General features: G+C 39.4%; 1 protein-coding gene across 1 annotated transcript in view; it reads right to left on the reverse strand.

The window, feature by feature from the left end:
- The window catches only part of EFCAB8 (EF-hand calcium binding domain 8), a 125,158-nt gene that overhangs the window by 94,429 nt on the left and 17,914 nt on the right, over positions 1-12,815 (reverse strand). The window contains exons 5-6 of the mRNA XM_043980798.1: positions 7,081-7,184; positions 3,764-3,902 (exon numbers count right to left, since the gene is read on the reverse strand). Of these exons, the coding sequence (XP_043836733.1) occupies positions 3,764-3,902; positions 7,081-7,184 (243 nt within the window). The remainder of the gene's footprint in view (positions 1-3,763; positions 3,903-7,080; positions 7,185-12,815) is intronic.

The following is a 12,815-nucleotide window of genomic DNA, read 5'->3' on the forward strand; positions in this document are numbered from 1 at the left end:
CTATTTCCCAGCGATACTCATTATCTGCTCTTATTTGTATCCCTATTTCCCAGTGATACTCATTATCTGCTCTTATTTGTATACAGAAATTTTCATTTTATTTGGTTTGTTCAACTTAGAATAAAAAAAAAATTTTAAGGAAGACCATGTAGATGAGTCTTAAAACTGGAACTTGAAGGTAGAATTTGGATACATAAGGAGATAGCAATAAGCCATTCCAAGGGCAGGAAATAGCATGAGCGAAGGCACCAAAGTGATAATGGGCAAGGTCTAAAGGAGGCGCAAAGTAGAGGCCTACTTGAGGGTAGTAGAGGGGACCCAGTACGCGGAGATAAGAAATAAGATTGGGGGGGGGGGAAGAGTATGGCTTTAAATGCTTGATGAGGATGAGTTGTTAATACAATTCCTTTTTTTAAAAAATCTTATGAGTAATAGTATAAGCCCTGGAGCAGAACTTCACAATAAAAGAAATTTTTGAGGACTATTAACATGGGGGTGTTATACTAAGTGGATGGGATGAAAATAAAATGTGATTAAGGGAGGTAAGAGTGGCAAGAGATAGTCACGGGAGCAAGTTGCGTCATGTTTGTACTCGCCCTCTCTTCAACCAGATGAAAAGCATCCTGAGGCATCATAATTTTTTTTTATTTCTTTTGTATCCCCTTCAGTTTCTAGTACAATGCTGGGTACATAGTAAGTGCCTGATAAATGCTTCTTACTTTTGAAAAAGCCAAAAAAGTAGCACCAAGAAGAATTCCAAGGACTGCCCTTGGAATAGTACTCAATAATGGCCTACCATCCTCCCCCTGTGCCCTGGGTATGCTGTGAGGATTCCATTAACAGGTAATAAAGGATGCGAGCTCTGAACCAGAGTTTCTTCTTCCCAGAATCCTCCACTGAAAGGAAGATAAGCTCCCTCAGCACACTCAGAGTTTGGGGACTGCCCAAGCTAATCCCAACTCTGTCTTGACATGTCACAAAAATTTAGACTGGCTCCTTTAGACCTCAGTTTCCTCTCTAAAAATGGGATGGTGTCATTGGTTCCCTCCCAGTCCTAAAGGGATATGCCCAAAAGTACTTAACAAAAATCAATGTAAAATTCTTCTTAATCACACAAGGCCTATAAAAGTATTTGTGTTCACAACACATTTAAAATAAATGTTCCACCTCTAGAGAATCACTGGTTTTCTTCCCATACTCCTATATGTTTGCCACTGGCAAACCTCCCTATACCCTTAAATGTTTGCCTCTGTGGCCCCTGGCTAAAATTTAGGAAAGAAGAACCGGATGAAAATTGGATGTTGAACATACTGATCTGTATCATCTTTGCTTAGCTCTTTAGCTCCTTAAAGGACAGGAGCTAAGACTATGAAGATTGTATTATTTTAAACACTGTCAGATTCTATTATTGTGACTATGAATGAATCACAAAAGTATGATTATGATTCATTCATTCATGATTCTATGTTCAAATAGAAGTTATCTTCCCCACCCCAAAATTTCCCCTCTAATATCCCTTCATAGTGAGGCTGACAACTTTGCAAAACTACCTCACTGAAATCCAATTCACAAGCAAGTCAAGACATCATCCCATGATGTCATTGTTCCTCTTCCATGGTGAAGGATGAACGACAACAATTCCTTTAGAGAACACCACTACCGAGGAGTAGAATAATACAATGGGGAAAACCCTGGCCTTTGAGTCAGGAGGCCTAGGTTCAAATCCTGCCTACTCATTTAGCCATACCTCAGTTTCCTCATCTACAAAAAGAAGAAGCTGAACGTGACAGTCTCAGGTCCCTGCCAGCTCTTCAATGTATATGATTCTATGATCCTTAAAGGCATTTAAGTCCCCCTCTCCCTCACCTCCTTCCCATTTAATCAGTTTCCAAATCTTGCTGATTCTACCTCCAAGGCTACTCCTAATCCATGTCTTTCAATATGAATGGTCCGGGCCATCTTTACCTCTTCCTATTTATTATCTATGTACTTGCTATATTCCCCCAAGTAGAATACAATCTCCTTGAAGGCAGGAATGGTTTTGTTTTTGCCTTTGTATCACCAAATGTTAAATACAGGGCTTTGCCTGTATGAGTCATTTAATAAGGAAGGGAAGGGAAAGGAATAAGCTTGTATATATAGTCTGCTATGAGCACTTTACAAATATTGTCTCATTTGATGTTCACAACAATCCTGTATGTAAGGTAGCTGCTGTTATTATCCCCATTTTTTTTCCTTGGTGGGGGCAATGAGGGTCAAGTGACTTGCCCAGGGTCACACAGCTAGTAAGTGTTAAGTGTCTAAGGCCTGATTTGAACTCAGGTACTCCTGACTCCAGGGCCGGTGCTCTATCCACAGCGCCACCTAGCTGCCCCTGAACTCAGTTCTTTCTAACTTAAGGCCCAGAACTGTATTCACTGTGCTCCCAGCTGCCTAATAATAAATCAAATCAATGAATATTGATTTTTGATGGTTTAATTAATTAATTAGCATTTGTTGAATTGAACTACCTAGTTCTCTAATGGCCTCAAGTCATTCAACACAAATTAGGCCACATGAATCTTCCTCTCTATCCCACATTCTCAGCGGCCTAAAACCTTTTCTTAAGCCTCCAGCATATATCTTTGCCCCCATTTTTGCAAAGAAAATCAAAACCATCTGCTCTGAACTCCCTATCTCCACTGCCTCATACTTCAAAATTCCTCCACATCTTTACCTATCCTCTTCTTCCTTAACTTCCTGGCTCTAAGGAAGAACCACTGCTTAGAACCTTAAAATCTGACTTCTAAAGCCACCACTCAGCAGAAATAACTCCCTCCAAGGTTGTTGATTTCATCTTTTCTCAATCCTCCCTCCTCGACCTCTCTTCAGCCTTTGACATTCTTCACCACCTCAACCTGTGCAGGACCTGGAACAGGGATGATTAGGATGAATCCAAATCTAACCTCCGACACTGGGCAAGTTACTTAAAACTTCTGTCTGCCTCAGTTTCTCACCCATAAAATGGGGATTATAATAGCACCTACTTCCCAGGGCTGTTGTGATGATCAAATAAGATAATATTTGTAAAGCACTTTGCAAATTTAAAGTGCTCTATAGATGCTAACTATTATCAGTATGAACAACTAGGTAGCATAGTGGATAGAGTGCTGGGCCTGAAGTCATGAAGGCTTATCTTCCTGATTTCATATCTGGTCTTAGACACTTGCTAGCTGTGTGACTCTGGGCAAATCATTTGCCCCTGTTTGCCTCAGTTTCCTCATCTGTAAAATGAACTGGAGAAGGAAATGGCAAACCACTCCAGTATCTTTGCCAAGAAAATCCCAAATGGGGTCACAAAGAGTCAGACATGACTGAAAAACAACTGAACCACAACATTATTATTAAACCTTCTTCCTTGGCTTGTCTGAAGTTGACTCTCCTATTTCCTGCCTTCATGTATTGTGACAAGATATATCCCTTATACTTGGAAAATATTCTGTCCGTGTTCTCCCCTCTCATCCTTCTCTTCTCTCAAGAATCAGACTGGGAGCCACCTTCCCTGATCCTCCCAGTTGGGAGCACTCTCTCCCTCCTTAAATTACCTTGTATTATGCCCATTTGTATACATGTTGCCTTTCCCTACCCATACCCACAACAGGCTGTAAGCTCCTTCAGAGAAGGGACTGTTTCGGTTTTGTTCCTGTGTCCCAAGCACAGTGACTTGCTCATCTCATCGTTGCCATTTAACAAAAGCTTGTTGAATTGTACTGAATTGAATTACATGGACTGTCCGGAGCAGCTTGAAGGATTCATCCCAGAACTGAAGGATCCCATCTTTGGTGACAGTTAGGAAGCGCCCTGTTGATCCCTGATACTGACTGGCTAAGTATTGCAACTTCACAATCTCATGTCCATGATTCCTGGATGAGAAAAGAGATAAAAGAGAAAGAAGATGGAATGAAAAAAAGATAGATCTAATCACACCACAAGGTTACAGAAGAGGAATCTTATGAGAGGAGAAAAAAAAATTCAACTGGTTTTGTAAAGGTTCTTCATAGCCTCCTCTTCCCTCTTTCCCCATCCTTCCCTTAGTTTTATTTAATTAAAATTTATAGTCTATGGATTATGCACACTAGAGAGGGGAAAACAGAACCTATCTATGGTCTTAGCCTGATAGGAATCCAGAGAAAGCATCAAGTTTATCAAGTAAGTGCTTTGGAACACAATGGCTTGTGGGAACAAAGGACTGAGCAATTTTATAAACCCCTTTCCATTGGAAATGAAACCCTAAAGGAAAATTACAGTGTAATGAACACAAAGTAAGCTCTGAAATAATATTCCAATTACTATGCCTGTTTGCAAAGCTATTGGGAATAGAAATGTGCTACAGTGGTATGGGGCAAAGGGGCCAAGGTAAGGGAAGTTGTATAAACCATGGCAATCCCATCAAAAGAGAAAGATAAAAGTAGAAAGAACGGAATTTAGGGATAATCCCAATTTTCCTACAACCCACTTAGGAAAGCTAGGTACAGATTTGATTAAATAATGGGAAAAGTAAGTAAGAGAATCCTCAAGTTGGAAGAAACTCAAAGATTGTCTCATCCAATCCCAAGGTTAAGAATGAATCCCCAGGGCAGCTAGATGGCACAGTGGATAGAGCACCGGCCCTGGATTCAGGAGTACCTGAGTTCAAATCCGGACTCAGACACAACACTTACTAGCTGTGTGACCCTGGGCAAGTCACTTAACCCCAATTGCCCCGCCAAAAAAAAAAAAAAAAAAAGAATGAATCCCCAATCCCAGGTTTCGGCACAAAAAAAAAAAAAAAAGAAAGAATGAATCCCCTCCAAAACATCCAAAGTCAGAAGTTATCTGTCATCTGCTTAAAGATGTCTGCCAACAAGGAACTCAATATCTTACAAGGAGGTGCATGCCATTAGGAGCCATCCTTCACTTAAGTTAGCAAGGTTTTTCTTAGAGTAACCTAGCTCCTAAGAATGAACTCACTGGAGAACTTACTAGAATGAATTGGTACTTTACTTCCTTGTTCTAGTTCTTCCCCCAAGAAGACAAAGTCAAATCCATCTGCCACATTAACAATCCTTCAGGTATTTGGAGGATTTTAATCATACCCACCCACACCCATCAATTCTCTAGGCCCACCATTTTCAGAGGCCTTGGACTCAGAACCTCTTTAAACTCTTAAAAATTATTGAAGTCCCGTTTATACATTCTTAAAAATTGAGGACCCCAAAGAGCTTTTGTTTATTTGAGTTATAGCTATCTACATTTACCATACTGGAAATTAAAACCGATAAATTTTAAAGTATTCATTTAAAAATAATCATGACTGTGTAAAACAATGAAGATATAAAAAACAAAGAAATCAATTTTTTTTTTTTAATTTTAAGGTGGTTACAAATTTTGACACTGAACTGTAAGGACTGTACTGTATCCCTGTGAATTCTTTATGAGTAGGGACTCTTTAGATCTGTATACCCAGTGCTTACGAAATGTTTTTCATATAGTAAATGCTTAACAAATGCTTTCTTCATTTAAAAAAAAAGGTTTGGGGGCAGCTAGGTGGTTCAGTGGATAAAGCACCAGCCCTGGATTCAGGAGGACCTGAATTTAAATCCAGCCTCAGACACTTGACACTTACTAGCTGTGTGACCCTGGGCAAGTCACTTAATCCCCATTGACCCACCAAAAAGAAAAAAAAAGGTTTCACCTAAAAGACCTTATGAAGGTGTCTCAAGGACTCTCAGGGGTCTGTGGACCACACTTTGAAAACCACTGACTTAGGATAAATACCCTCAGTTCCTGCAGGTGATTTTCTTTGTTTCTAAGTCCTCTCACCATCCTACTCTTCACTAACTTATGAATGTCCCACTTAAAAGGTGGCACCCAGACACTAATGCACTATTGGTGAAGTTGTCAACTGAGCCAACCATTCTGGAGAGCAATTTGGAACTATGCCCCCCAAAGCCTATAAAACTATGCATACCCTTTGGTCCAGCAATACCTTTGTGAGATCTCTATCCCAAAGACATCCAAAAAAAAGTAAAAGAACCTATTTGTACAAAAATATTTATAGCTGGGGAGCAGCTAGGTGGCGCAGTGGATAAAGCACCAGCCCTGGATTCAGGAGTACCTGAGTTCAAATCCGGCCTCACTTGACATTTACTAGCTGTGTGACCCTGGGCAAGTCACTTAACCCCCATAGCCCCACAAAAATAAATAAATAAATAAATAAAATTTATAGCGGCTCTTTTTGTGGTGGCTAAGAAGCTAAGAATTGGAAATTGATGGAAGGGATGCCCATCAATTGAGGAATGACTAAACAAGCTGTGGTATATGATCGTGATGGAATATTATTATACTATAAGAAATGACAAGCAGGATGATTTCAGAAAGGCCTGGAAAGACTTGTATGAACTGATCCAGCTAATTGTGAGAACTCTCTCCCTCCTTAAATTACCTTGAATTTCTATCAAGAAAAAGATTTTGTCAGGTCATTTTGTTCTACTTAAATATGTCTATACTCTTCTGTCTCAGCCCATAGAGTTCCTCATTGCTAACAAATAAGTTTTGATAATTATACCCACTCTCAATTATGAACACTGTCCTGCTCTATCCTATGCCAACATTATCACTGTAGAGATGTCTCAGTCTCTTCATCTGTCAAGCGGGGATAATGAAGAAAGAGCTTTGTATTTCCTGTGAGGTGAGTAATGAAGATGGCTTCATCTTCATTTGGATGAAAATAAAAATAAAGTTCAGGGAAGTTATAACTTATACAATGTCTCACATTGAGGAAACAATGGAGATGGGATATCTGTCTGGGTTCAGTGTTTTTCCCACTACATAATGATCCCTCAGTACAAAAGTTTTCCTGAAGTGGATAAAGCACGGGCCCTGGATTCAGGAAGACCTGAGTTCAAATCCAGCCTCAGACACTTGACACTTACTAGCTGTGTGACCCTGGGCAAGTCACTTAACCCTCATTGCCCCGCCAAAAAAAAAAAAAAAAAAAAAAAGCTTTTTCTGAGTTAGGCTGTTTTCTAAAACTAGAGAGGGCAACCTAAGATTTCTTACAGTGGAACAATCTTCATTGGAGGTTGGAGACGCAGTCGATACTGGCCTTTCCTCCTCTCTTCTTTCCCTTTGAACTCCCGCATCAGGTAATCTAGATACTTGCGCTGAATCAAAGAAAAAGCACAATGGAAGAAAATCTTAGAATGATACTTGACATAATAAGTTCTTTTGATTTTTTTCTTTAAAGACTGCTGGAGGTGCAGGGGCTACTCATGGCCCTGCTTCTACTTTTGATCAGCATGGAAGTTTTGACCTATGCCTGGGCTGGTTAACAGCTCCTAATGCTACCCGAGAGCCCCCTCTTCTTGGGAGTTCACTATATTGGTGCCGGACAGTCTGCAGATACCCAACCAGCTTAGCCCACTGGTAGCTCAAAACTCCCAAGCTCAAGAGAACTGCCAGCCTCAGCCTTCCCCATAGCATGTGCCACCACCCCAGGAACAGTAAACTCTTAATTTTTCATTCATGCATTTATATTAGCTTCTGGTAACATAAAGCAAGCTTAAAGAAGTAATCACCACTCAGTACTCAGAAAACTCTTCGATTACCCAAACTCACTGATCTCCAGACCCCAACTCTTCAAGGAGAATAAGCAAAGAGACAAAATACTTTAGTTTAGTGGTATCCTACAACCTGAGCATTTTGAAAGTTAATGTTCATGGTGGCCTTAGCAGCAGCAATAAAATCATAGGATCACAGAGTTGGAAAGGGCCTCCCTTAGAGGTTACCTAGTCAAAGCTTTATCTGAAGTAGGAATCCCATTTTTATTTCCAACTAGGAAATTAACCTGATAAAACATTTATAGGCATCACTACATCCTGAGTAGCCAATCTTGTTTTTTAATAGTTCTAATTGTGAGGAATGACCTCATGTGCAATTGATGTTTGCCTCCCTGTAACTTCTCTTGATTACCGACTTATCTTAATGATGATTTGATCCTACAAAAGGTAGAAAACATGCACTGATGCAAAATGAAATAAAAAGAACCAGGAAAACAACATACACAATGACAATAATAATGTAAAAAGGAAAAGCAATCAAAACTGAATGCTATAAAATTATAATGACTGAAGTTGGCCACAAGTAATAGATACGAAAGGGCATCTCACATCTCCTCATCTTTGCAGAGATGGAGGATTAAGGTTGTGGAAAACTGCATATAATGTCAGACTTTTTCAATGCGTTGGATGCTTTTGCTAGGCTGTATTTTTTTTTTCATTCTTTGTTATGGGGATGACTTCTCAGGAAGAAGGAGAGCAATACATTGGAAAATGCAGGAGATGTGAAAAAATCACTAAGAATTATTTTTTAAAATAAAAAGAATAGCAGGAGATGAAGAAGAACTAGGAAAATTATATAAGCAATAGCTGTAATAACGTCAACCAAAAAAACAATAAAATGAAATGGAATGCTTTAAAGAAAAAAGGAGAGGTAACAAGGGAATCTGCTAGCCTTGACCTGATTCTTATCAACAAGGAATAACCATTTGCTAAAGAAGAAATAAGAAACCTGGAGGCAAATAACCACTTCATCACAAAATAGCATAGAAAAGAGTAAAGCTTAGCGTAATCTGACAAACAAGCTGCCTAAAATTAGATAAAGCAGTGAACTCCATGTGGAATCGAGGTCCTGCTGTTCCAACGTTGAGTTGCTTTGCTGACATGCAATCCCTATATGTGTGCCCCACTACCACTGTTCCTTAAGTTTGTGTCCACTTTCCAAGGCCAGATTCTGTATATTTTTGTTGGAGAGTGTGCCTCAGGTTGAGGGGGGAATGCTTTGTAATTTTGTAACCATTCTTACCATACCATTTGAGTAAACATCTTCAATAAGAGCTGTCTACTGGCTGATTGTTCATGGGAAGCACACCAGTGGGGGCTAAGGAGCTAGAAGGAGGAACCCACAGGTTGCCCCTAGAACCAGAGGTAGTACTCACCATCTGGGTACTCAACCTGCCAATGCAAACAAAAGCATGAATTGGGGGAGTGAGCCCAAAGGAAGTGCTACATATAGTATTCAAAGAATAGTTTGTGAGCACTTAGAAAAAGAAGCAGTGATCACTAAAAGCAAGCAAGGCTTCATCAAGAACAGGTCATGGGGCAGCTAGGTGGTGCAGTGGATAGAGCACTGGCCCTGGAATCAGGAGTACCTGAGTTCAAATCCAGCCTCAGACACTTAACACTTACTAGCTATGTGACCCTGGGAAAGTCATTTAACCCCAATTGCCTCACTAAAAAAAAATTTTTTTAAAAAAGACCAAAAAAAAAGAAAGAACAGGTCATGACAGATTAACCTCATCTCTTTTTTTGAACAGGGATAGACTGTCCAGGCTAGACTTTTGGATTGGTAGATCAGCAACTAAATGATGGCATAATACAGTATATTTGGAATTTGGAGAACTGAACCCAAAAAGTAGTTATTAATGGGTGATGTCAACTTGAAGGGAGGTCTCTAGCAATAAGCCCAAAGGAATTTTTGCTTAAAACTACACTGCCACTTCTCATTTCTCACCTAAATGCATTACTCTGGGCCTTGTCTGAATTTTCGAACAACCCTTGAATCAGATGCCTTCCTCCCCAGCCCCTGCTTTTTGTGTGCTGTCTTTATTCGATTGTAAGCTGCTTGAGGGCAGAAGCTGTCTTTTCTTTATATTTGTATCCCCAGTACTTGCATATAGTGGATGTTTAATAAATGTTTATTGACTACTGACCATTAATAGTTCTATGATCGAATGAGATAATATGCTTAGAATAGTGTCTGGCGTGTACTAAGCACTCCATAAAAGCTTATCCCTTTCCTCTTCCCTTCCCTTCTGCTCAACATTGTTATCTGTGACTTGGATAAAGGCATCCATGTCACACTTGTCAGATCTACAGATGGCATAAAACCTATAGGGACAGCTAACATGCTGTGTGACAAAATTAGAATCCACAAGAATCTCAACAAACTAAAAACAGCAGGCTAAATCTAAAATGATTAAATGCAATAAGGACAAATACTCAGTTCTATATTTTGGATTCAGAATATCACTCTCACAAGTCTAGGATAGAAAAGTAAAGTAGACAACAGTTCCAGTAGGGTTTTAGTAACCTGAAAGCTTAAGATGAGTCAATGCTATAACTTGAAGGTAAAAAGTTAATGCTATCCCAGACTTCATTGGAAGGCATGATATCCTCAACAAAGGAGGTAATGATTTCATTATAATTCATGTCTTGGTCAGGCTACATCCACAGGGCTATTTTTAGTTGTGGGCCACATTTTAGAAATGGTATCAACCAGCTAAGGCATATCCAGAAGAAGAAGACCAGGAACAGGAAAAGACATGCCATAGGAACATGAGTTGAAGGAACTAGAAATGTTTAAAAGGCTGGAGAAGAACAGGATTAGAGGGAGGAGGGGAAGGGAAGAACATAATAGTAATCTTTAAGCCTTCTGAGAGCTATCACATGGAAAAGGAATTAGATTTGTTCTGTTAAGCCCCAGATGGCAGATTTAACAACTATAATTGGAAGTTACAAAGAGCTGAATTCAGGCTTTATATAAGGAAAAGCTTCCTTACAATTAGAGCTATCCAAAGTGCAATGAGCTTTCCCAGGATAGTCATGGGCTCTCCTTCATCAAAGATTCAATTAGAAGCTGGGACTTCTGGGGGTAAAGCCAAGATGGTGTAGTAAAAAGACACCCAGCTGAGCTCTCCCAACATTCCCTCCCAAACAACTTTAAAATAATACCTCAAATCAAATTCTGGAGTGACAGAGCCAACAAAAATGTCAGAGTGAGACATGCTTCCAGCCCAAGATGACATAGGAGGTCAGAAAGAGAGAGCTGGGACATGGGGGTTGGGGGAAGGCTGGCCCAGAGTACATGTGGATGAACTACCAATGGTAGGAGTGAGTAGTGATGATAGAAGCAGCAGCAGTTTTAGGAGCTCTCAAGGCAGAGACAGTAAGGGAACCTGGAAACTGGTCAGAAAGAGATTACAGGTGGAAGATCGTATGGCAAAAATTAGGCATAGACCAACATCTTATACCTTATACTAAAATAAGGTCAAAATGAGTACATGACTTAGTCATAAAAGGTGATACCATAGGTAAATTAGGAGAGAAAGGAATAGTTTCCCTTTCAGATCTTTGGAAAGGAGAACAGTTTATGACCAAACAAGAGATAATGAATATTATGAAATACAAAATGGATGATTTTGATTACATTAAATTAAAAAGTGTTTTGTACAAATAGAAACAATGCATCCAAAATTAGAAGGGAGGCAGAAAGCTGGGAAACAATTTTTATAGCCAGTACTTCTGATAAAGGCCTAATTTCTAAAGTATATTGGGAACCACATCAAATTTATAAGAATCTAAGTCATTCCCCAATTGAGAAATGGTCAAAGAATATGAACAGGCAGTTTTCTGATGAAGAAATCAAAGCTATCTATTGCCATATGAAAAAATGCTCTAAATCACTATTGATTAGAGAAATGCAAATTAAAATAACTCTGAAGTACCACCTGACACCTATCAGATTGGCTAACATGACAAAAAAGGAAAATAATAAATGTTGGAGAAGCTGTGGAAAAATTGGAACACTAATGCATTGTTGGTGGAGCTGTGAACTGATCCAACCATTCTGGAGAGCAATTTGGAATTATGCCCAAAGGGCTATAAAGCTGTGCATACCCTTTGACCCAGCAATACCACTATTGGGTCTTTTTCCCAAAGAGATCATATAAAAGGGAAAAGGACCCACATGTACAAAAATATTTATAGCTGCTCCTTTTGCAGTGGCACAGAATTGGAAAGTGAAGGGCTGCCCATCAATTGGGGAATGGCTAAACAAGTTGTGGTATATGAATGTAATGGAACTCTTCTGTGTTGTAAGAAACGATGAGCAGATTGATTTCAGAGAAACCTGGAAAGACTTGCATGAATTGTTGATGAGTGAGATGAGCAGAACCAGGAGAACATTGTACACAGTATCATCAACATAATGTGTTGATCAACTGTGATAGACTTGATTCTTCTCAGCAATACAAGATAGTTCCAAAGGACTCATAATGGCAAATGCTCTCCAAATCCAGGAAAAAAAAAAAAAAACCTGTGGAATATGGACGCAGATTTACCCATACTATTTCTTTTGGTTTTGGTGCTGTTGGTTTTTTTTTTTTTGAGGTTTTTCCTTTTTGCTCTGATTCTTCTCTTATAACAAGACTAATTGGGGCAGTTAGGTGGTGCAGTGGATAGAGTACGGGCCCTGGAGTCAGGAGTACCTGAGTTCAAATCCGGCCTCAGACACTTAACACTTACTAGCTGTGTGACCCTGGGCAAGTCACTTAACCCCAATTGCCTCACTTAAAAAAAAAATTAAAATAACATGACTAATGCATAATTATGTTTAATGTTATTGCACATATATAACCTATATCAGATTACTTGCTGTCTTGGGGAGGGGGGAGGGAGGGAAAAAAATTTGCAACTAGGAATCTTATAAAAATAAATGTTGAAAACTATCTCTACATGTATCTGGTAAATAATAAAATACATTTATAATTTTTAAAAAAAGAAATGAAAGCAGAAAAAAAACACAGAATTGAGTAAATGGAAAAAGAGGTATAAAAGCTCAATGAGGGGGGAGCTAGGTGGTGCAGTGGATAAAGCACCGGCCCTGGATTCAGGAGGACCCGAGTTCAAATCCAGCCTCAGACACTTGACACTGTGACCCTGGGCAAGTCACTTAAC

Source organism: Dromiciops gliroides, chromosome 2, assembly GCF_019393635.1.
Source record: "Dromiciops gliroides isolate mDroGli1 chromosome 2, mDroGli1.pri, whole genome shotgun sequence".
NCBI classification, from domain to species: Eukaryota; Metazoa; Chordata; class Mammalia; order Microbiotheria; family Microbiotheriidae; genus Dromiciops; species Dromiciops gliroides.